Source organism: Gopherus flavomarginatus, chromosome 1 (genome assembly GCF_025201925.1).
Source record: "Gopherus flavomarginatus isolate rGopFla2 chromosome 1, rGopFla2.mat.asm, whole genome shotgun sequence".
In the NCBI taxonomy this organism is placed as follows: Eukaryota; Metazoa; Chordata; order Testudines; family Testudinidae; genus Gopherus; species Gopherus flavomarginatus.
Window position 1 is genome coordinate 202819473 of NC_066617.1, and position 22012 is coordinate 202841484.

At 42.2% G+C, this 22012-nt stretch overlaps 1 protein-coding gene across 3 annotated transcripts in view; it reads left to right on the top strand.

The window, feature by feature from the left end:
* The window catches only part of MRPS6 (mitochondrial ribosomal protein S6), a 68543-nt gene that overhangs the window by 24513 nt on the left and 22018 nt on the right, over positions 1 to 22012 (top strand). Inside the window, exon 1 of one of the 3 annotated variants that reach the window (XM_050929798.1) lies at positions 16733 to 16765. The exons of the other annotated variants lie outside the window; for them this stretch is intronic. Coding sequence (XP_050785755.1) covers positions 16748 to 16765 — 18 coding nt within the window. The 5' untranslated portion in view covers positions 16733 to 16747. Of the gene's footprint in view, positions 1 to 16732; positions 16766 to 22012 lie in introns of those variants that run through there. 3 annotated transcript variants of the gene reach the window in all.

Genomic DNA, 22012 nt, shown 5'->3' on the forward strand with positions numbered 1-22012 from the left:
TTTTTATATATCTTTTTTTTGTTTAATATGAAGGAAAAGTGAGGTGCAGTGAGCGTCTTCCAGTTATATAGAGGGTGCCCTCCAGAAAAGACTGTTATGTGCACAGGGATGGCCTGGGAATCCTCAATGGAGATATCTAGGAAACTTTTTTTTCATGGAGATACACCGCAATCCTTTGCAGAAGGCTTCTGGGGAGGGTTACCTTATTTCTTCCTCCACAGTAGACGCTTTCCCACGCCACTCCAGTATCAACTGTGCTGGCATCATTGCGGCAGCAGCATGCGGACCTGGTCTGTACACAGATGTTTGCAGTATCTGTTCCTGTGTTGCCTCTGTTTGTTTCCCTCAGGACACTGATATTGCATAGGGTCCACCTAGGAGTGGAAGTTTTTCATTACCCGTGCTCATACTGCAAACAATAGAGTATGTGATCACCTCCCCGCCCCCCCCGCACACACACACATGGCGGTTTCTGGTCCCTTGACCATTGTTTCCCAAACATGGTAGTGGTTTGGTTGGCAGGGATTGGTGTTGACCTCAATCTGCAAGCCCAAGGTGACTACTACCAGCAATGTTAAGGGAAGGAGGTGGGTGGGATTCCTGTGTTCCCTTGTGGCTGCAACTCTCTTTCGCCCCCAACCCCCACCCCGATCCGCTCTGGACAAAGACCACAATTTGGGAAGCTTAACACTGGTCCCTGGTCTCAAAGCAATGTCTGTATTCCTAAGGGGAGGGGGCATTGTCCACTACCCACCTGCGGTCCCAACGTGGATTTCCTGCAAGTTGCAGCATAAGGCCTGTTACACAGGCTGCTGGGCCATACTCACCATGGCTGGAACAACAAACTGGTTCATTGAACAGCCAGGGATTCTGATTATTTTCTGGCTTGCACTTCAGTGTAATAAGGGAAGTGATATTTAAATGGTAACCTTGCACTAGACCCAGGGTATGCACTGACAATGGTTGCCTTGTGCTTTGCATGCCTTATAGTAGAAAGTTTTGGCCTTCAGCATATCCTCCATGCTGGCGGAGGGGTTTTTGCAGATTAGAAGCTGGAGGGGGGGAAGAACGCATGATGACCTGTTCAATGAGATAATGAATGCCTCTGGGACAACTGACATGGAGCTAAGAGTCTGGAGGATTTCATTGTTTGAAAAACTGGCCTTGGATATGGACAGATGAAGAGTATACCAGGAGCATGAGTGTACCATGCAGGATGAGATGCTGCGGATTATGAAGGACCAATCGGACACATTGAAGTATCTGAGTCAAGAAAAAGAACTTGTGGCTAGATTCACTCTATAGCCCCTGTAGAATGGCCTGCAAGCATCGCCCTGTTCCCAATACTACTTCTTAAATGTTCCAGAAAGTGGCAGGGGAAGGTGCAGTATCCCTTCCACTCAACAGCGGGGGGGAGGGTGCTAAAAACAAAAGGCAGCCATTCAAAGATCTTTAATGGACAAGACTTCTGTGCTTTCAGACACAAGCATGCTTGGTTTCTCCCCTCCAATTTTAGCACACAGTTTGCCCAAGGTTAAATTATTTTTCCTTTATATTTTTGTGCAATAAAAGACAATGTTTAGAGAATTAAACACTTTTTAAAAAAAATTTATTCCAGGCATGGGGACTTGGGGGGAGAGGAGGTACAGGGGAACTGATGCAATGGAGGAGATGATGGAGAAGGCACAATGCAGATAAGCAGTGCACATTACTCTAGCTCATTAGTGAAACTCTCTTTTCCAAAGCCTCCCAGAGAAACAGAGCTCCTTGCTCGGCTCCTCTTCTTGCCCTGGTATGTGTCTGCTCAAAATTAGCTGCCAGCCCATCTGCCTCTGCACGCCACCCCTGCAGAAACTTTTCTCTCCTTTGCCCTCACAGATATTATGGGACACACAGCAGGCAGTGATAACAATGGGGATATTGTTTTTCACTGAGGTCTAATCTAGTAAGCAAACTGCGCCAGCGACCCTTTAAATGTCCAAAGACACACTGCACCACCAGTCTGCGCTTGCTCAGCCTATGGTTGAACCGCTCCTTACTGCTGTCCAGGGAGCCGGTATATGGCTTCATGAGCCATGGGAGCAAGGGATAGGCTGGGTCTCCCAGCATCACGATTGGCATTTCAACATCACCAATGGCTATTTTGCAATCTGGAAAGCAAGTCCCTCCTTGCAGCTTTCTGAACAGACCTGTATTCCTAAAGATGTGTGTGTCATGCACCTTTCCTGGCCATCCCACGTTGATGTCGGTGAAATGCCCCTGTGATCCACCAGCACTTGCAACGCCATTGAGGAGTACCCCTTTCAGTTTATATAGTCTTTGGCAACGTGGTGTGTGCCAAGATTGGGATATGCGGTCTGCCTGTCTGTGGCAAAACCATCCACTATGTCCTGCACGTTTCCCAGAGTCACTACCCTTCTTAGCAGAAGTCTATTAATGGCCCTGCAAACTTGGATCACAACAGCTCGCACAGTGAATTTACGAACTCCAAATTGATTCTCTACTGGCCAGTAGAAGTCTGGTGTTGCACGCTTCCACAGAGTGATCACAACTCTTCTCCACTGTCAGAGCAGGTCTCATTTTTGTGTTGCTGCACTTCAGGGCTGGCGAAAGCTCTGCACAAAGTTCATGGAAGGTGAACTTCTGCATTCAAAAGTTCTGCAGCCACTGCTTGTCATCCCATAGCTGCATAACAATCCAGTCCCACCAGTCAGTGCTTGTTTCCTGGGACCAGAAACTGCACTCCACCGTGTTCAACTGCTGTGCAACTGCATTGTTTTGCTCTATGGCTTGCTTGAGTGATATCACAGTGTTTCGTGTGGTGGCTCCTGTCTTTGCTCTGAAAATACACCACATGCCTTATCCTGAGGTATGTAATGCTCACAACAAGAGTGCAGAGCTGAGCAGGGTCCATGCTTCTCAAGCTGTGGTATGTGTGGCTAAGCCAGGCTTTCAGAAAAAAGGTGCAAGAAAGTATGGGTTGTTTGCTGTTGATGTCAGAGGAGGAACGGAGGGAGGAAACCATTGTGGGAGGTCAAAGCCATGTTCCCATTCTCTATTGCAATGTTTTGTTCCCATGAGGTATTGCAAGCCCTTCCCAAACCCTGCTGTGGCTAGTTGCATTGTGGGTTAGCTACCCACAGCGCATTGCTCTGTGCATCGATGCAAGCGCTGCTAGCGAGGACCCACTCTACCAACACAATGAGTGTGGTGTGGACGCTTCTGACTTAATTACTGTGGTGGCTGGATGTTGACGTGTGTGTGGTGATGGTGTAGATATGCCCTTACTGTTGGGGGGCTTTTTAAAAGAAACTGTCTTCATTTTTTTTTTTTTTTTTTTTTTTAGAAACTTGTTTCCCCACTAACCTCTGTGTGATTTCTTCATATCCAGGCAAGCTCAATTTCTGCATCTTAGCTGTCACTGTAGAACTTGCTAATGTTCTTCACTGCACATAATTTATTAAATATGCTCTAGCCTTAATTGATACATTTAACAGATAAAGTACACTTACCAGTTTTTACATAGTTTGTTTGATCTGTAACTGAAAACACTAGTTCAGTCTTGTGTCATAGGGTAAGAGAGGTAAAGTGTATGACCACACTAGTCTATGTGCAAGTGTCAATATTACCAAGTTTTATATGGAAACTGAATCATCCTGCTTTTCCTCTCCATTGTTCCTTATCTCTCTCTTCATACTAACATCCTTCCAGAGTATATCTTGTAATGCTTCTGTAATGTAAGAAAGTCAAATGGGATCATTTTCACATGGGCATAGTCAGCTATGAAAAGGCCAATTGTAAGTTAATGCAAATCAGCTGTGAAGACTGTTTAATCTTTGAGTTTTCTTAAACATTCCCTCCGTATGGTATAGATTTTTTTTATCATCTTTAAAATATGCTTATTAGGCATATTTCTCTCCATTTTAAAGGGACTGTAAACTGAATAATCACCAGGTTCTTATATTGCAGTCTCAGTTATGGGGTGAATATTGGCTCCACTGAAGTCAATGTCAAATGGAGCTAGAATTTCATTCATGGATGTCTAATGTCTGTTAATGAGTAGAGATGTTTTATGTTGCTTTACAAATACTGATGGTTTTAATGCTGTCTACTGTAGAATCATTCGTATTAATACAACTGCACCCAAGAATATTTTCTGCATGATCTCAAACTTTTATGTGTGTATTCTTGTACTGAGAAGCTGTGCCTAGCCTTCTGCTATGTAATGTCTCACAGTTGTATGAAAGAGGGTAACTTGACAAGGTTTTCTCTCTTCATTTTGATGTTTATCAGGATTGTTTTCATAGAAAGCAAAATCCAATGCCTAGTCCTTGGAATGTTAAAACAGCGGCTCAGGAGCTTTTAGCATTCAGGTAAAAGTGAAGACCTGTATTAATAATAAGTCTGCATTAGCTGCTATCCACTGTAACAACTTTTATTACATTCCTTTTGCTACTTTATGCACATACCACATTTGATGGGCAAGAGCACTCTGACTTGACCATGGCAGGGACTACAGTGTGTAAGAGAGTGCTTCAGGGTTTTTATAGCTTAAACGTGCCTCTATCAGTCTTGTGAGTCATGATCTAATCAAGAGATGTGAACCCAGATTAGATGTAATGTTGGTTTACCATTAACTCTTGGGGCTTGCAAAACTGCAAATTTAGGATTTTCTATAACTGACTCTGGTCCCTCAAATTTCACTATTTGGCCTCTCTTCGGGGCCAACGCCTGTTGCTTTGGACTTGGACAAATTGCCACAGAGATCTAGAATAATTTTCCTACCCATCCGAACATAACTGGGTATTTATTGTCTTGAACTTTTGAACTGGATAAAGCCTATTTTATAGCTTAATTTTAAATGACACCCTTTTGTTCACCTTAACTTATTTTTCTTAATATTCTCCCACTGATTTAGTAAAAATTGCTTCTTTTAAAGAGAGACAGCTTCTTGGAAAGCTTTTTGTGCACGTCATTCTGGAAAACTTCCCCTCCGTTTTGGAGAACTTCTATTGATGCCATGCTCTGCCAAAGTTTCTTCCTTGAGCTTTCATTGATTTCCAAAAGGAAATGTAATTGTTCAGTTTACCCTTTGTATGCTTTCCACCACTCTACTTCTCTTTTCTGCCTCTCCTCCACATTCTCTCTTCTCTCCTCGCCTCCCCGCCCACCTATAAAGGCCAGGATGTGGGGAATAGCCATCACAGGGCCTCTGCTTGAGTACCCGAAGTGAAAGATTCTTGCATGTCTAAAACATGCAGCTTTATTTTTTTTTTAATCTTATCCTAAGATAATAGAGTTGTTGGGAAAATCTTTCAGAGAAAGGACTGTGTGGAAGAGGTTTGAAAAATCTTTGGAGTCATTAATCTCTAGCTTTCTTTGAGAGACACACTTTGGATTCAGTAGCGTATAATAAAGCAAAAATACTCATGTATTTATTCAGTAACTGTATGTTCTATGCCCTTAAATGTGATTGTTTTGAAATTAATACTAACCTTGTTACATGTGATGTTTTAAAGTAAAAAAAACTTATGTGCACTGTTTTTAAACTTTTTTTTTTTTAAAAAGTTTGTGTATAATTCAGTGGTTTAATGTGCTTTAATTAGGCTAGTAAAGTAGTTGTAGAATATAAATAAATATATAACTAGGATTTCTGATTTTACTGGTGAAATCTCAAAATGTTCATGTTTGAAAAATGGTTTTGTTTTTTGTCTACAAAACACTTTGGGGTTTTTCTTTGTGGTGTTGGTTTAAAAGGCATTTGCTTTATTTTAGTTCTGTCAGATACAATATGTAGTGACATCTTGTGACACTTCTTAAATTATCAGCTTCACTGTATAAAGTCAGACACTCTGAGCAAAGATGGTGATGTTATATGACAATCTATGTCTACGAATACACGTTTTTAAATGAGGTGATTAAAAAAATAGTTGCTGTGCAAAATGTTAGTAGTCTTCTTCAGGAAGAAAGCAAATTCTTTTTTAATATCATTACAGAAATCTTTTCATTTATCTTTTATAAAAGTACAGTGTCAAAGTGATGCTGCTTTTACCTTGTATATTGATATATCTTTTTTCTTAGATTTCTGTGAAATGCTTTTCTGTTTTTGTTGCTGTTGTATTTTCTGCAGCTTTTATATAAAATACCAGTTAATGAACTGCCTTATTTTTAACTATTCAACTAAAGTACATTGCTGACCAAAACCAAACAATACTATACAGCATTTGAATTCTGCTTTTTCCCCAGCCCCAGATGGATAGGGAATGAACCAAATGGACATGCAGATCAGACAAATCTAGTTGGGTCCAGGTCTCTCTTTGGTCGAGTGTTATGTTTAAGGGTCTAGCAAGATCTTATTAGACAGAAGACTTTAAAAATTCTTGTAGTAGAAATATAGATTTAGCCGTGTTAATGAGATTAATATAGCTTAATTATACTTGTAAATTGTTAGTGTCCATATCTAGAAGTTCTTGTCATAGAAATGATGTATGATAAGGTAATTTTGGTCTAGTGAATAGAGTATTATATTGTTATAAAAACATTGAAGTAAACCTGATGCAAAACTCCTAGTTCTCACTACTGACCCTGTGTATACTGTTTGCATATTATCTTGCCTACTGCATTTGTCTTCAAACTAAAACTCTTATTAGAGAGTATCTAGATACTTCAAACTGTTTCTTGCAGTTTACATTCCTTTACTGTGGCATTTTTGTCTTGTTAAAAAGGATTCTGTAAAAAGTTTCAATAAAAATGGGAGGAAAAAACCCAAACCCATGTATTTCTGAAATTATTTGGGAGAAAATGTAGATACTGTACACTGTCTTATGTTTTAACTTAATTGACTTTGGTTACTTATAATAAATCTTGCAGTCCCTCACTCTTCATTCACCACTAAAATGCAGCCTTTTCTGGGGTGGAACTTAGTGACCATTTAAATACTAATCCGTCCAAAGAAACTAAATATCCCAGTCTACTTAAAACTATAAGAGGAATTTAGGTAGGCAGAACATAGCTGTAGAACTTGGCCAGAAAACAAGAGCTAATGCACTTAATATGGCATGTGCCAACAAAATAAAAAACCATGGGGGCAGAGTTTGATTCAGCACTGCTACCTCCATAACTTGAATTCCAGGGCACTGGCAGAAAGCTGCTTGCAGTGCAGCAAATCACTCCAGTGAAGCTGCAGAATCTGTTATGTTGGTGTGCCCCTAGCAGTGCGGCCCTAAATGAATAGTGCAGGAGAGGAGGTGGCAGCTGGTGTGTGCGTTCTGTCCAACTTGCCATATTTATCTCGAGTTCATTTACAAAAACTCTAGGGGAGGACAGTGGTGGCAAACTGTTTAGCTTTTATTCTCTCGCTAGTGATGTGGCTGTTCTCTTGGCATGCACAGCTTGTGCCTGAGAGAGTGAGCATCCCAGGATATTTTTCTGTTTCATCGAAAAAGCACAGTCTTACTAACACGGCTACCCCTCTGAGTCTTACTGAAATGTTTCTTTTGAGGATATTGCAGAATGATAGGAATGAGGGATACATTTGCATTTTAACAATCATGTTCACAATACTAAAAATGGACAGCAACCATTCTCAATACTAACCATGAACTAGTTTCATAAACTTTATTTTTGTTTTGGTACGTTGCCCCCAACCGGTGGAACGGAGGGGCAGCAATTAAATCTAGGGGCTCTCAAGGCTGAGAAGATGAAAATTGGGCTCAGTTTCACTTCTGCAATCTGGTGCTGCAGATGTAAGCTTGGTGTAACTACCCTCCAAGATTACTCCCTCCTATGTAGAGAAATCTTTCAGTTGCCGCTATACTGGCTCTCATGGTACATTCTGGCCTCTATGTATGGGACATCCTCAGTATCCCAGCATTCAACAGTTTTATAAAGGACACCTTGGGCTGTGGACATTCTTGCATAATTCATTAGGCTGAAAGCTTATCTAATTGATGCTGGAGAATTGTCAAGCCCCAGGAATAGGAGAGCTGTAAAGGTGATTCAAATAAGATCATTCAGACCATGGCATCTGGTTCCTAATATCTAATTTATTACTAGAGTGTGAGGCCCCCTACCATAATTTTCTGCAGAATCAAGGTTTTAAAGTTTAACTTTCTGCCCTTTGTGGCTGTGAATATAAAGCAAAGCAGCCTCATCTTCTGGAGGCCATGCACTACCCGTGCCTCTGTGGCAGACCTAACCTAAGCAGCTTTAAGACAGTTTGATAAGTTTATGAAAGGCATTTTGTGATGGGATTGCCTGCAGTAGAGGGGACTGCACTCTGACCCTTCCAATCCTATCGTACTGTCCTGCTCAGAGCTTTTCTAAATTGCAGAAGTGTGGAAACTGATTTGAAAATGCCTAGCATCCTGCAGATGCAACCAAAAGCAAATAATTTAAACTGAAAGAGTCAGGCTAGTTTTGAGCTGCAGCTGCTGCTTGACAAAGCTGTGAGCAGCAGCATAGGCAAGCCCTGGCAAAGGAGCATGCAAAAGAATGGAGTGGTGAGGGGTAGAATTACTACTTGGATCATAAATGAGGTTGAGATTAGGTCACTGAATGCATGACTTCCAGAGACCTTGGTGACATTTTCCACTTCAGCCCTAGTGTGGCGGGGCTGGATCTGTCAGCCAGGGGAGGGGGGCCTCACAACTCCCAGCTGCTGTGGGTGGTGGGTGCTGAACCCCCCCTCCTCATTTTGTCACGGTTATCTTTAGTAAAAGTCAGGGACAGGTCACTGGCAATAAATAAAAATTCAGGAAGCCTGTGACCTGCCCCTGACTTTTACTAAAGATAACCATGACAAAATCTTAGCCTTAATCATAAGATGAGGCCAGGTTTTCATTGTATGGTTTGTACACCGATTTTAGCACACTGGGGCTCTGATCTACGATCGGGGGTTCCTAGGTGGCACTGTGATGTAAATAATACCACCACTCTCAATTGTGCAGCAGCACGAGGGGAAAGAAGATTGTGCTGCTCTATGCCAGCAGCCAGAGGGGCTGGAAATGGGGTTAGGTTTTCATATTTATCAAACATCTACTAGACAGAAGCTGTAAAAGATAGGGCTTCCATGCTGGGCCTGGACACAAATCCTAATCTAAGCAATTCCAGCACCCTCTTTTCCCGCAGCTGGTGTGAGGGGGAAGCTGATTAGTTTATCCCTGTTCCTGAACAGCAGCAGTCAATTTTGTCCTCTGGCCATCAAGTGTCTTGAGTCTAGGCTTGGAAGAATTAAATATCTATTGGTGTAAGTAATAATTTACTAATAAGCAAAGTAAGAAATGTTGGCTTGAGAACTTTAGTTTGATTTAAAGATACAGTTTTTAAACTAACAAGTTACTGTATCTTTAAATCAAACTAGGAGATGGGGTTGAGGGGAAGCTGACTGCTGCAGAAGAGCATGTGGATTGGACAGAGACTTCTCTTGGAGAGTCTATTGATAGAGATTCTCTAGGTTATAGTCAGGAGCAGAGGATGGAAGAGGATAATGTAAGGGCCAGATCAGACGAGAAACATTCATATAAAGAATTGGACACATCAGAAAAGGGCAGACAAATAAACAGTGACATATTTGTGTACAAGCACTTTAAAAACGCTAGAAGTCTACATAATAAGATGGGTGAAGTAGAGTGCCTCGTGATAAAGGAGGATATTGATATAATAGGCATCACAGAAACCTGGTGGACTGAGGACAATCAATGGAACACAATTATTCTGGGGTACAAAATATATTGGAAGGACAGAACAGGTCATGTGGGGCTGGGGGGGGAGGTGAGTGGCACTGTGTGAAAGAAAATGTAGATTCAAATGAAGTAAAAATCTTAAGTGAATCCACATGTTCCACAGAATCTCTGTGGATAGTAATTTCATGCTCTAATAAGAGTATAACATTAGGGATCTATTATTGACTATCTGCCAGACAGTGATAGTAATGATGAAATGCTAAGGGAAATTAGGCTATCAAAATTAAGAACTCAATAATAGTGGGAGATTTCAATTATCCCCATATTGACTGGGAACCTGTCACCTCAGGATGAATTGCAGAGACAAAATTTCTTGATACTTTAAATGACTGCTTGGAGCAGGTGGTATGGGAACTCACAAGGGGAGAGACAACTCTCGATTTAGTCCTGAGTGGAGTGCAGGAGCTGGTCCAAGAGGTAACTATAACAGGACGGCTTGGAAATAGTGACCATAATATAATATTTAACATCCCTGTGGCTGGAAGAACATCTCAACAGCCCAACTCTGTGGCATTTAATTTCAAAAAGGGGAACTATGCAAAAATGTGGGGGTTAGTTAAACAGAAATTAAAAGGTACAGTGACTAAAGTGAAATCCCTGCAAGCTGCATGAGTGCTTTTTGAAGACACTATAATAGAGGCCCAACTTAAATGTATACCCTAAATTAAGAAATGCAGTAAAAGAACTAAAAAAGAGCCACTGTGGCTTAACAACCATGTAAAAGAAGCAGTGAGATATAAAAAGGCATCTTTTAAAAAGTGGAAGTCAAATCCTAGTGAGGTAAATAGAAAGGAGCATAAACACTACCAAATTAAGTGTAAAAATGTAATAAAGAAGACAAAGAGGAGTTTGAAGAACGGCTAGCCAAAAACTCAAAAGGTAATAACAAAATGTTTAAGTACATCAGAAGCAGGAAGCCTGCTCAACAACCATTGAGGCCCCTGGATGATTGAGATACAAAAGAAGCGCTTAAAGACGATAGTCATTGTGGAGAAACTAAATGGGTTCTTTTCTTCAATCTTCACAGCTGAGGATGTTAGGGAGATTCCCAAACCTGAGCCGTCTTTTGTAGGTGACAAATCTGAGGAACTGTCACAGACTGAAGTGTCACTAGAGGAGGTTTTGGAATTAATTGATAAACTTAACATTAACAAGTCACCGGGACTGGATGGCATTCACTCAAGAGTTCTGAAAGAACTCAAATGTCAAGTTGCAGAACTATTGAATAGGGTTTGTGACCTGTCCTTTAAATCAGCCTCTGTACCCAATGACTGGAAGATAGCTAATGTAACGCCAATACTTAAAAAGGGCTCTAGAGGTGATCTCGGCAATTATAGACAGGTGAGTCTGTCAGTACTGGGCAAATTAGTCAAAACAATAGTAAAGAATAAAATTTTCAGACACATAGAAGAACATAAATTGTTGGGCAAAAGTCAATATGGTTTCTGTAAAAGGAAATCGTGTCTTACTAATCAGTTAGAGTTCTTTGAAGGGGTCAGCAAATGTGGACAGGGGGGATCCAGTGGACATAGTGTACTTAGATTTCCAGAAAGCCTTTGACAAAGTCTCTCACCAAAGGCTCTTATGTAAATTAAGTTGTCATGGGAGAAGAGGGAAGGTCCTTTCATGAACTGAAAACTGGTTAAAAGACAGGGAACAAAGGGTAGGAATTAATGATAAATTCTCAGAATGGAGAGGGGTAACTAGTGGTGTTCCCCAAGGGTCAGGCCTAGGACCAATCCTATTCAACTTATTCATAAATGATCTGGAGAAAGGGGTAAAAAATGAGGTGGCAAAGTTTGCAGATGATACTAAACTGCTCAAGATAGTTAAGACCAAAGCAGACTGTGAAGAACTTCAAAAAGATTTCACAAAACTAGGTGACTGGGCAACAAAATGGCAAATGAAATTTAATGTGGATAAATGTAAAGTAATGCACACTGGAAAAAATAATCGCAACTATACATACAATATGATGGGGGCTAATTTAGCTATAACAAATCAGGAAAAAGATCTTGGAGTCAACGTGGATAGTTCTCTGAAGATGTCCACACAATGTGCAGAGGCGGTCAAAAAAGCAAACAGGATGTTAGGAATCATTAAAAAGGAATAAGAAGGAGAATATATTATTGCCCTTTATATAAAGCGATGGTACGCCCACATCTTGAATACTGCATACAGATGTGGTCTCATCTAAAAAAAAGATGTACTTGCACTAGAAAAGGTTCAGAGAAGGGCAACTAAAATGATAGGGGTTTGGAATGGGTCCCATAAGAGGAAAGATTAAAGAAGCTAGGACTTTTCAGCTTGGAAAAGAGGAGACTAAGGGGGGGGGGGTTATGATAGAGTTATATAAAATCATGAGTGATATGGAGAAAGTAGATAAGGAAAAGTTATTTACTTATTCCCATAATACAAGAACTAGGGGTCACCAAATGAAATTAATAGGCAGCAGGTTTAAAACAAAAAAAAGGAAGTTCTTCACACAGCACACAGTCAAGTTGTGGAACTCCTTGCCTGAGAAGGTTGTGAAAGCTAGGGCTATAACATTTAAAAGAGAACTGGATAAATTCATGGAGGTTAAGTCCATTAATGTCTATTAGCCAGGATGGGATAAGGAATGGTGTCCCTAGCCTCTGTTTGTCAGAGGGTGGAGATGGATGGCAGGAGAGAGATCACTTGATCATTACCTGTTAGGTTCAGTCCCTCTGGGGCCCCTGGCATTGGCCACTGTTAGTAGACAGGATACTGGGCTAGATGAACCTTTGGTCTGATCCAGTATGGCCCTTATGTTCTTAGCATTTACTTTGCATGTTTTTGACATATGGTGTTGACAACTTGTTTTTAACAGTTACAAAGCAATAACTTTAATCTCAATGCTTGTCATTAAATAACTGACCTCTCCTGCTCATAATTTCCCATAACTGTGGAGAATTTAAATTTAAAAAAATGCTTTAAATTGGTGTAATGTCAATTATAAAAAATCAAATTCTGCCAAGCCTACTTAGGTCACTCAAATCAGTGTCTGAATGGGTAGGTGAATAGGCACGAGGGGGTGGGGGATGAGAAAATAATTTAAAGTAGCTGAGAGAGAGCATGAGGGCAGGGGGAAGGGAGAAGTGAGCAGCATAGTGAAATAATTATGGTTTAGTGCATGGGAGGGTGATACGGAGAGAATGGATATGGACATTGAAATCTGAGACATCCTAGGTGGAGCAGGAAGGCACCTCAAGAAATAGCCTATATGAGAATGCTGTCCTATATAAAAAATTGTTTACAAATATACAATTTTTAATCTTAATACTGATAGACTTTAAAGTAACTTTTCTATCAAAGTGAAGGTTTCAGGAGAGTGTTATTTGACCTATAGCCTAGCTCCAAAACAGGAAGGGTACTGTGAATTTGTCATAAGTCAAGCAAATCTAATTTGGAATTGGAAAAGACCAACCCCTCTTCCTGCAGCCTGCTTGCCCTCCCCAATAAGACTCAGAGAGGCTTCAGGGTTGTGCAACACTGTATCTTTATTTACTTATCGTTGGCCCACCACCAGTGTCCATCTATATACAAGCTTTACAGGTTTGGTTACCACCCTTACAGGCAGAGTCAACTTCTAGCTAGCTCCCTTCGCACCTGACTTCTCCCTTGCTCTGACCTTCCTTCTCGCTCCTTCCCAGTCTTTATAGCCCTTGGCTTGTCAGGCCAGCAGGTGTTGCCAATCCTCAGGCCAGCATCAGGCATTTTCCATCAGCCCCAAACTGCTTCCCTTGATTGGAGCTGACTGGGCAGGGGCTAATTAGGTGCTTCTGCACCAGCACCCTGCTACATTCTCTTGCAATTTGCTTCTAATTTTTGCATTATTTGACACCACCCATCTAGACCTCTTTGGAAGTGTAAACTCACAAGAACTTTTGGCCAGTATTTCACAACTTAAAGAAAATGTGGTTTCCCACCACCAGCATCATTTTGAACAACTTGAGAACTGTAATGCTATTTATGGTGGAAACTTTGTTTATAATTTAATCAGGAATGCCCATTGAATTTAAATGTCTTGTATTAATTGTATCATTAGCTGAAAGAAACTCAGATACAATCCTCACCCTAAAACTAAGGCCTGATCTACATCGATGTAAGGCAGCGTACGTCCATCTAACTCTGTAGGTGTCTATGATACAATGTTGCTCCCACCGATGTAAGTCGCCCACTACACTTTTGCTCCACCTCTGCAAGAGCCTTAGTGCTTAGGTCGATGTCGTTAGGGCAACGCAGTGTTAATGTAGACGCTGCATTGACTGTTCTGGCTGTGAGCCCCTGGTGACAGTTAAATTAGTGCAAGTGCTCCTGGTGAGGACGTGCACCGCAGACAGAGGGAGCTAGTGTGGACGTGCCAAACCAATTTAATTACTGCGGTAGCTGTATGTCGACATAACTTAAGTTGATTTGCCCTAAGTATTCTGTGCATATTTTCTCTCCATCCTCTTGGGACTCTTGGGAAGGGGTGGGGGCTTGAGGAGGCCTCTCTTGGCCACCTGTGCTTTTTCTTTCCTATCACTTCCAGGCCCCCTGTTATTCCCTGTGCTCCCCTCTTTACCTTTTAGTTGCCTAAATGGAGTATAGTTCCTCCCACTCTGCTCTGATACCAACTGCAGGGTTGATCTTTCCTACCTGGGAAGAGTTAGCTGTACGGATGGCTGCATGCTTCCTCTCCCCTAACTCCCTAGGACTGCACAGTGAGTTAGAAGCTCTTGTGTTGTTATAACATTGTTCCTGTTGAATTAACTCACCCTGCTGCAGGTTAATGTCAGTATAAAAAATTCAGTACACTGAAAACTTAGGAGCAGCATAACATATATTGAATTTAATATAAAAATAACACAAGTTACTGTATTGTAGGTAATTAAAAAAAAAAAAAGCTTGAGTATCCAAATTTCTATTATTAGAAATAAGTTTCTGGTCTTAACATGCATGCAAAATTTACATGATCAGTTTTTATGAAACACCAGTCTTGCAAAGGCTTTATTTGAAGTTGCTGCAGAATTTCCAGACGGCCGCAGTATATGTTGCCAGAGTGGTTAGAAACCATGGGCCCTTGCCCCAGAATTTAGATCCAGCTTATCGCAGAGCCAGAGCACATTGGATCTTTTTGGAACTAAATAACTTTTACTGCCAGTTTCTGTGCTTCAGGATTGTTAAGCACTGAAAATGACTAGCAGGTTCATGTTCAGCGTCCTCTCAATTTTTGACTACTGAGTGGTTCTGTAACTAGCATAAGAAACATGCCTGCCCCATGTCCACGACCCCTCTGTCCCTTCCTCTCACTTTTTTATGTTTGCTTGTCCCTGTTCTAATTTTACATGATTGATAAAAGACTGTTCTGTGGACTTCTGTGGACTTCTTTCATGTTCGGAATATTAAATATCCTCCCAAATGATCATGTTCCTAGAGGAGTGCTCTACAACTTGCTAGATATAACTACAGTTGTGTGGCTCTCCTTCATGGAGCAAATATTGATCTAAGAGGACTTGACTCCCTAGCCCTCTCCCTTTTTAGAGCCCTAGCTGATGACCCAAAGAAGGCTGTGCATGGAATGGCTTTCAGCTCACTCAGATGACATTTGTTCCATATACAAAGATCCTCTAAGAGGAGACTGCTGAGAGGTTGGTGAAGAGAAAGGGAAAGCAAGGTCAATGTGGGTGATGTGCTTCTGGACTAGTATTTGATTGTGGTTATAAGTGAAATCTCAGACTATTTATAATTTCTGGGTACATGGGTGTAGTGAAGCCTTTAAATAAACTTTGTGGCTTCAGTATTTGTGAATGGTGCCAATTGACAACTCTAGAGACCTCTATCTGCAGAATTATTACATGGGCAGAAGGACTATGCCCTTTACTAGTCTCTCCACAGATGTGTCCATAACATCTTCCATAGCTGCATGCACCTGTGATGTCTTTAATGCCCCTGTCTCCACCCTTCCAAATGTAATCAACTCATGTTTACCGTGATCACACTGTTATGCACAGGGTTGGCATGAGGATTTGGGGCAAACCGATTCTCCTGAACAACCTCAAATTTAAATGATTATTTTTAGGCCTGTCAAGCAATTAAAAAAATTAATTGTGATTAATCACACTGTTAAACAATAGGATACCTTTTATTTAAATAGTTTGGATGTTTTCTACATTTTCAAATATATTGATTTCACTTACAACACAGAATACAAAGTGTACAGTGCTCACTTTATATTTATTTTTATTACAAATATTTGCACTGTAAAAACCAAAATAATTGAAAAATACTGTTTAACCTAATACAAGTACAGTAGTGCAATCTCTATCATGAAAATGCAACTTACGAATGTGGAATTACAAGCAAAACAACAACTGCACTCAAAAACAAAACAATCTAAAATTTTAGAGCCTACATATCCGCTCAGTCCTATTTCTTGAGATTGCTCAGATAAACAAGTTAGTTTACATTTGCGGTAGATAATGCTGCCCGCTTCTTGTTTACAATATCACCGGAAAGTGAGAACAGGCGTTTTTGCTTGGCACTATTATAGCCGGTGTCGCAAGGTATTTACGTGCTAGATGCACTGAAGATTCGTATGTCCCTTTATGCTTCAATCACCATTCGAGAGGACATGCTGTTGATGGGTTCTGCTTGATAACCATCCAAAGTTGTGTGGACTGATGCATGTTAATTTTCATCATCTGAGTCAGTCAGATGCCACTGGCAGAAGGTTGATTTTCTTTTTTGGTGGTTCGGGTTCTGTTGTTTCTGCATTAGAGTGTTGCTCTTTTAAGTCTGCTGAGAGCATGCTTTACACCTCGTCCCTCTCAGATTTTGGAAGGCACTTCAGATTCTTAAAACTTGGGTTGAGTGTTGTAGCTATCTTTAGAAATCTCACATTGGTACCTTCTTTGTGTTTTTTGTCAGATCTGCAGTGAAAGTGTTCTTGAAACCAACAACATGTCCTGGGTCATCATCTGAGACTGCTATAACATGAAATGTGGATAAAACACAGAGTAGGAGACATACAATTCTCCCATAAGGAGTTTAGACACATATGTAATTAACACACTTTTTTTTTAACAAGCATCATCAGCATGGAAGCATGTCCTCTGGAATGGTGGCCGAAGCATGAAGGGGCATACTAATGTTTAGCATATCTGGCACGTAAAGATCTTGCAATGCTGGCTATAAAAGTGCCGTGCAAATACCTATTCTCACTTTCAGGTGACATTGTAAACAAGAAGCAGGCAGCATTATCTCCCGTAAATGTAAATGAACTTGTCTTAGCGATTGGCTGACCAAGATGTAGGTCTGAGTGGACTTGTAGGCTCTAGAGTTTTACATTGTTTTGTTTTTGAGTGCAATCTGTAAAATTTCTGCCATCACAAACTTTGGATTGGATTTTTGCATTCTTCATTCCTGTAAGAAGTCCCAATTGGCTCTGTTGAGAATACTATGAGTAAAGATTATAAGAGTAGGTACTACATAAAGTATCTATGCAGGGTTGCTTTTATAATTGTTTTAAAAGGCATCCTGATTCAGATGAACTTGGGTGCTCAGATACTACAGCGATAGGGGTCATTATAAGAACTTGTATAGAGTTTGGGCCAGATTCTCTGTTCTACTAAGGCCACTTTATGCTATATTAGTAATGTAAAATGGCTAGAGAGAGGTGATGGAGAATTCTCCTTGCATATGGAAACTTTCTACTAGTGGAGGCAGCTCTGTCTCCTTCTGTGGCAGTGGCCCTCCTGACCTTATGGATGTGAAGGTGTTTGTTACGGAAGGGCATGGAGTAGCAGAGCTTTTCTAGGCTTGATCTTTCACTGCTTTTATGAACCTTATTCCAATGATGGAAGTTTGAATAGGCTCCCTGAGGATGCAGCTCTGCACTGTGGTCAAGCAGAACTTGTTTTTGTTTTTACTTTTACCTAGTCCCTGGAATTATTGCAAGGGGCTCTATTCTAGCTCCAGATTTCTTCTAGAGATCATGGTTTTGGTGGGGAAGTCCAATATTTTAGAAACAGTAGGCTCATTTGCCAATATAATAGTACAGAAATATCTGGCTTGATTCATCAGTATTAAGGAAGACTGAAATTCAGTGGAGCTAACTCTTCACAATGTGCCAAATTAAACCCTCAAGTGGCTTGTATTTGGCTCAAAATCTGCAATGCATGTCATGTAGATTGTTAAAAAAAACAAAAACAAAAACCCTTACTTGAATGACTCATATACAATGTAGGACTCACTTATTGTTTAACTCTACTGTAAAAGTCTTTTAACAGAGAGGAGACGGTGGGTGGTCAGTGTACTGTATTGTGAGTCAGGAGAGCAGGGTTCCATTCCCAGTTCTCCCACTGTGACCTTGCACATGTCAGCTAACTACTTTGTCTCTGTTTCCCCAGCTGTAAAAGGTTGATGAAGCCCTTTTGAAATCTGCAGATGAAAGTAATACATATGAGATATTTCTGTGATTCCCAAACAAAAAACTGCTGTCTAATGGGGTTTTGTTCTTAATTAATAAACTTACTAAATTAACCTACCAAGAATACTACACTCAGACCATTAATGCAGTAAAGTAGAAAAATCCCCCTGGACAAAACCTCACTTGAGACCTAATCCTGCAAAATGATCTGCACAGGTAGACCATTACACCTGTGCAGAGCCTTAGTGGCTTCAGCTTGGAGCACTGTTCATGTCAGTTGACATCTGGAGGGGGCTGACAGTAGGTTTGGGGTGTTAAACACCACAGTGATAGGTGCTATACAAATGTTAGTAAGTGCACCATAGCTACTTTGAAGCTCAGAATACTGGATTTCCTAGCACCAATAAGTTATATACGGTGAGTGCACAGTGTTGTACAATGAAGTTTGGAAAGTCTAACTTGCTAAGAAATGGCCTAATTGCTGAAAGGGCCATTTCAGGCAATTAAACCCAGTTCAGTGCAGATACCTAGACCTATCCGGTAGGTCCGTAGCTACTTGGACAACTATGCCACGAGGTTCAAATCAGACTGAAACAAGATTTTGAAATATTGACATTTCCTGCAAACTTTTGCCCCTCTCTTCTATCAGGTGATAGTGCTTTCTGTGTATGCACTTCTCCAGGAATCCCAGTGCTAGACAGACTTTTCCATAAGGGTTACAAAGACCACCTTGTGGCATATATTTCCACAGTTTAAACAAAGCAGTTGTGTCAAATAATGCACTTGATAACCATTTTAAATATGTATTTTGAGAAGCTTTAAAGACTCTTTTCTCCATTTAAAAAAAAAAGCTGCATGATATTAATTTGCTTGGTTGAAGTGCAGGTGAATGATTGTAAAATGACAGTGATTGGATTAACATTTGTCATAGAGGAATAAAGATTTACCTCTGTAATAACCTGTAATCTCTCCAGCCCCAATAACTTGCTTAAATATCTTGAACTCTTCCTTTTCTAATAGCTAACATAGGATATATTTATTATTCATCTGAGAAATTGTAGTGTATCGATTTTTACATACTTACAATTTAAAAGTTATTCTTGTAATACATTGTCTTGTTTGCAAAATAGAACTAGGTTTAACAGAGCTAAGATACTCACATGTCATGTTGAATTATATTGAAGTTATTATATTGGGGGGAGGGATAGCTCAGGGGTTTGAGCATTGGCCTACTAAACCCAGGGTTGTGAGTTCAATCCCTGAGGGGGCCATTAAGGGAACTGGGGTAAAAATCTGGGGATGGGTCCTGCTTGGAGCAGGGGGTTGGACTAGATGACCTCCTGAGGTCCCTTCCAACCCTAATAGTCTATGAAGTACGTAGCTTTACTTTTATATGTAAACTCCTATAATGACCTGTCAAATACTTTATTTACTTTTACAATAAACTGATCCAATATTCACAAAACATTAAACAATTGTGCTCTGTAACCCCTTTTCCTTTCAAATAAAATCCCACAGAAAAGAATCTAGGGATATGTCTACATTGGTAATGCTACAGCAGCACAACTGCTCCACTGTAGCGTTTCAGTGTAGACACTGCCTATGCCTATGGGAGGGGTTCTCCTGTTTGGTGGAGTTAAGACGGTAATTAGGTCAATGGAAGAACTTAGTACGAGCTACATGGGGACTTAGGTTGGCTAATTATGTCACTCCTGGGTGTGGCTTATGTGACCAACATAGTTTAACAAACCTTATTTTCTAGTGTAGACCAGCTTGTATTCAGGTAAGTTGGTGCAGCTCTCTCAATTGCAAATATACCACAGTGAGGCATGGATGGATGGGAATGAACTTGGTAAGTGGTCCCTACAGCTCCTGCTTAGGTCACTGAGCCACAAGACATTATCCCTCAGCCTCAGTCATACCCACAGGGCTGATATCCTTCAGTGAGTGCCCCTCTCCTTCCTTAGCACTGGCAGCATAGCTGGCTCACATGTCATGCTGCTATAGACACTCCTAATGTTGTCCCTGTTAAATTTTTTGGGGGAGCAGATGTTATAGCTGAAGACAGGGAGCTTATGCTGATGAGATTACCATTGTGGCACTATGTAAAGTGGAACATGCCATATAACATGGATACTTCTTGACTCTGTTAGTCACTTCCTCTCTTGTCAGCTATGTCCATAGATTTCCCACTAACTCTGTGTGGATCCTGTGATCTGCCCATCATTCCCACTTTGGAGTCCTCAGCTAACAAAGGCTTTGTGTTGTAAGAGAACGAAGGGAGGGTCACGGTTGCACTGCTCTTTATGCCCTCGTATGGGGGCACATGGAGGCACAGAGTGCGTTTGCTGCCCTGTCACGCACTGCTATACAAAAGATGCTGAGGTCACATGCGTGGGGCACATGGGCACCTACTGTGAGATCCACCTTCACCGCCACATCTTGAGGGGTTACTGTTGGGTAATTATTTTTTAACAATAGGAACACAGCATTCTTCTTCGAGTGATTGCTCATATCCATTCCAGGTAGGTGTACGTGCCGTGCGTGCACGTCTGCCGGAAACTTTTTACCCTAGCAACTCCAGTGGGCCGGCAGGTCGCCCCCTAGAGTGGCGCCACTATGGCACTAGATATATACCCCTGCCGGCCCGCCCGCTCCTCATTTCCTTCTTACCGCCGTGTCGGTTGCTGGAACTGTGGAGTGCGGCTTGCTGACCTCCACGTCCCTAGCTCTCCTGTTCGTCTTCGTCGTTTGATTGTAGATAGCTCTTAGTTAAGTAGTAGATAGCCTTTTAGTATAATAGTTAGTTAGAATCTTGTAAATAGTTATCAAACGTTGCCTGCGGGTGGGCCGTTGCCCTCCCCGGCACCCGGCACCGGGCCCATGCCTGGCTCGCCGGGTTTCAAGCAGTGCTCAGCGTGCAAGAAGCCGATGCCTACGAGCGATCCCCACGACGTGTGCCTTAAGTGCCTTGGGGAATCGCACAATAGCGACAAGTGCCGCATTTGCAAGGCTTTTAAGCCTCGCACTAAAAAGGAGAGAGACCAAAGACTTTGCGCTCTCCTCATGGAAGCGGCCCTGTCTCCGGCACCGGTGGCGCAGTCAGCCACTTCTGCTCCGGCACCGGACCGCGCCGGCACCGGCAAGACTCCCCAGCACCGACCATCTCCGGCACCGGGAGCAGATTTACGTCCCTCAGCGTCTGCGACACCATCAAGGCAGGCCCGAGCGGACCGCCCGACACCTACCTTAGCCGCGGCACCGCCTGCAGGACTGCTGTCGACTCCGGGCCCAGAAGGTCCGTCGAGTCCAGCTCCACCTAGCTCCCCCGTAAGATCAGGGGTCGAGCTAAGGGTCCCATCGACGCCGGAGACCTTCGCCTCGGCTCGGGACTTAATTGCACTGACGGAGCCATCTCAGCCTCAGCTGGCACCCCCGGGACGCATAACTTCCAGGGGTAAGCCGATGCTTCGAGCGCTGTCTCCCGAGTCCCGGCACCGATCACCCCGGAGGCGCTCACACTCGGGGCGCCACTCGGAGTCCCGGCACCGGTCGCCCAGACGGTACCGGTCGTACTCGCGGCACCGATCACCATCCGCACGGTCCCGGTCGGGCTCATCTCACCACCGGCACCGAGACTCCAGGAGCCGTTCGCCTCAGCGTTCGGCCCCGCGGTCGACCTCCCGGCACCGAACCGGTGGCAGGTCCCGAACCCGGTCGACCTCCCGGCACCGCGCTGGTGGTAGGTCCCGGTCTCTGCTGCCGGCCAGGCACCGCGTTCACAGAAGGTCGCGGTTCCGCTCCCGGCACCAACATCGCTCCCGCTCCCGGTCGG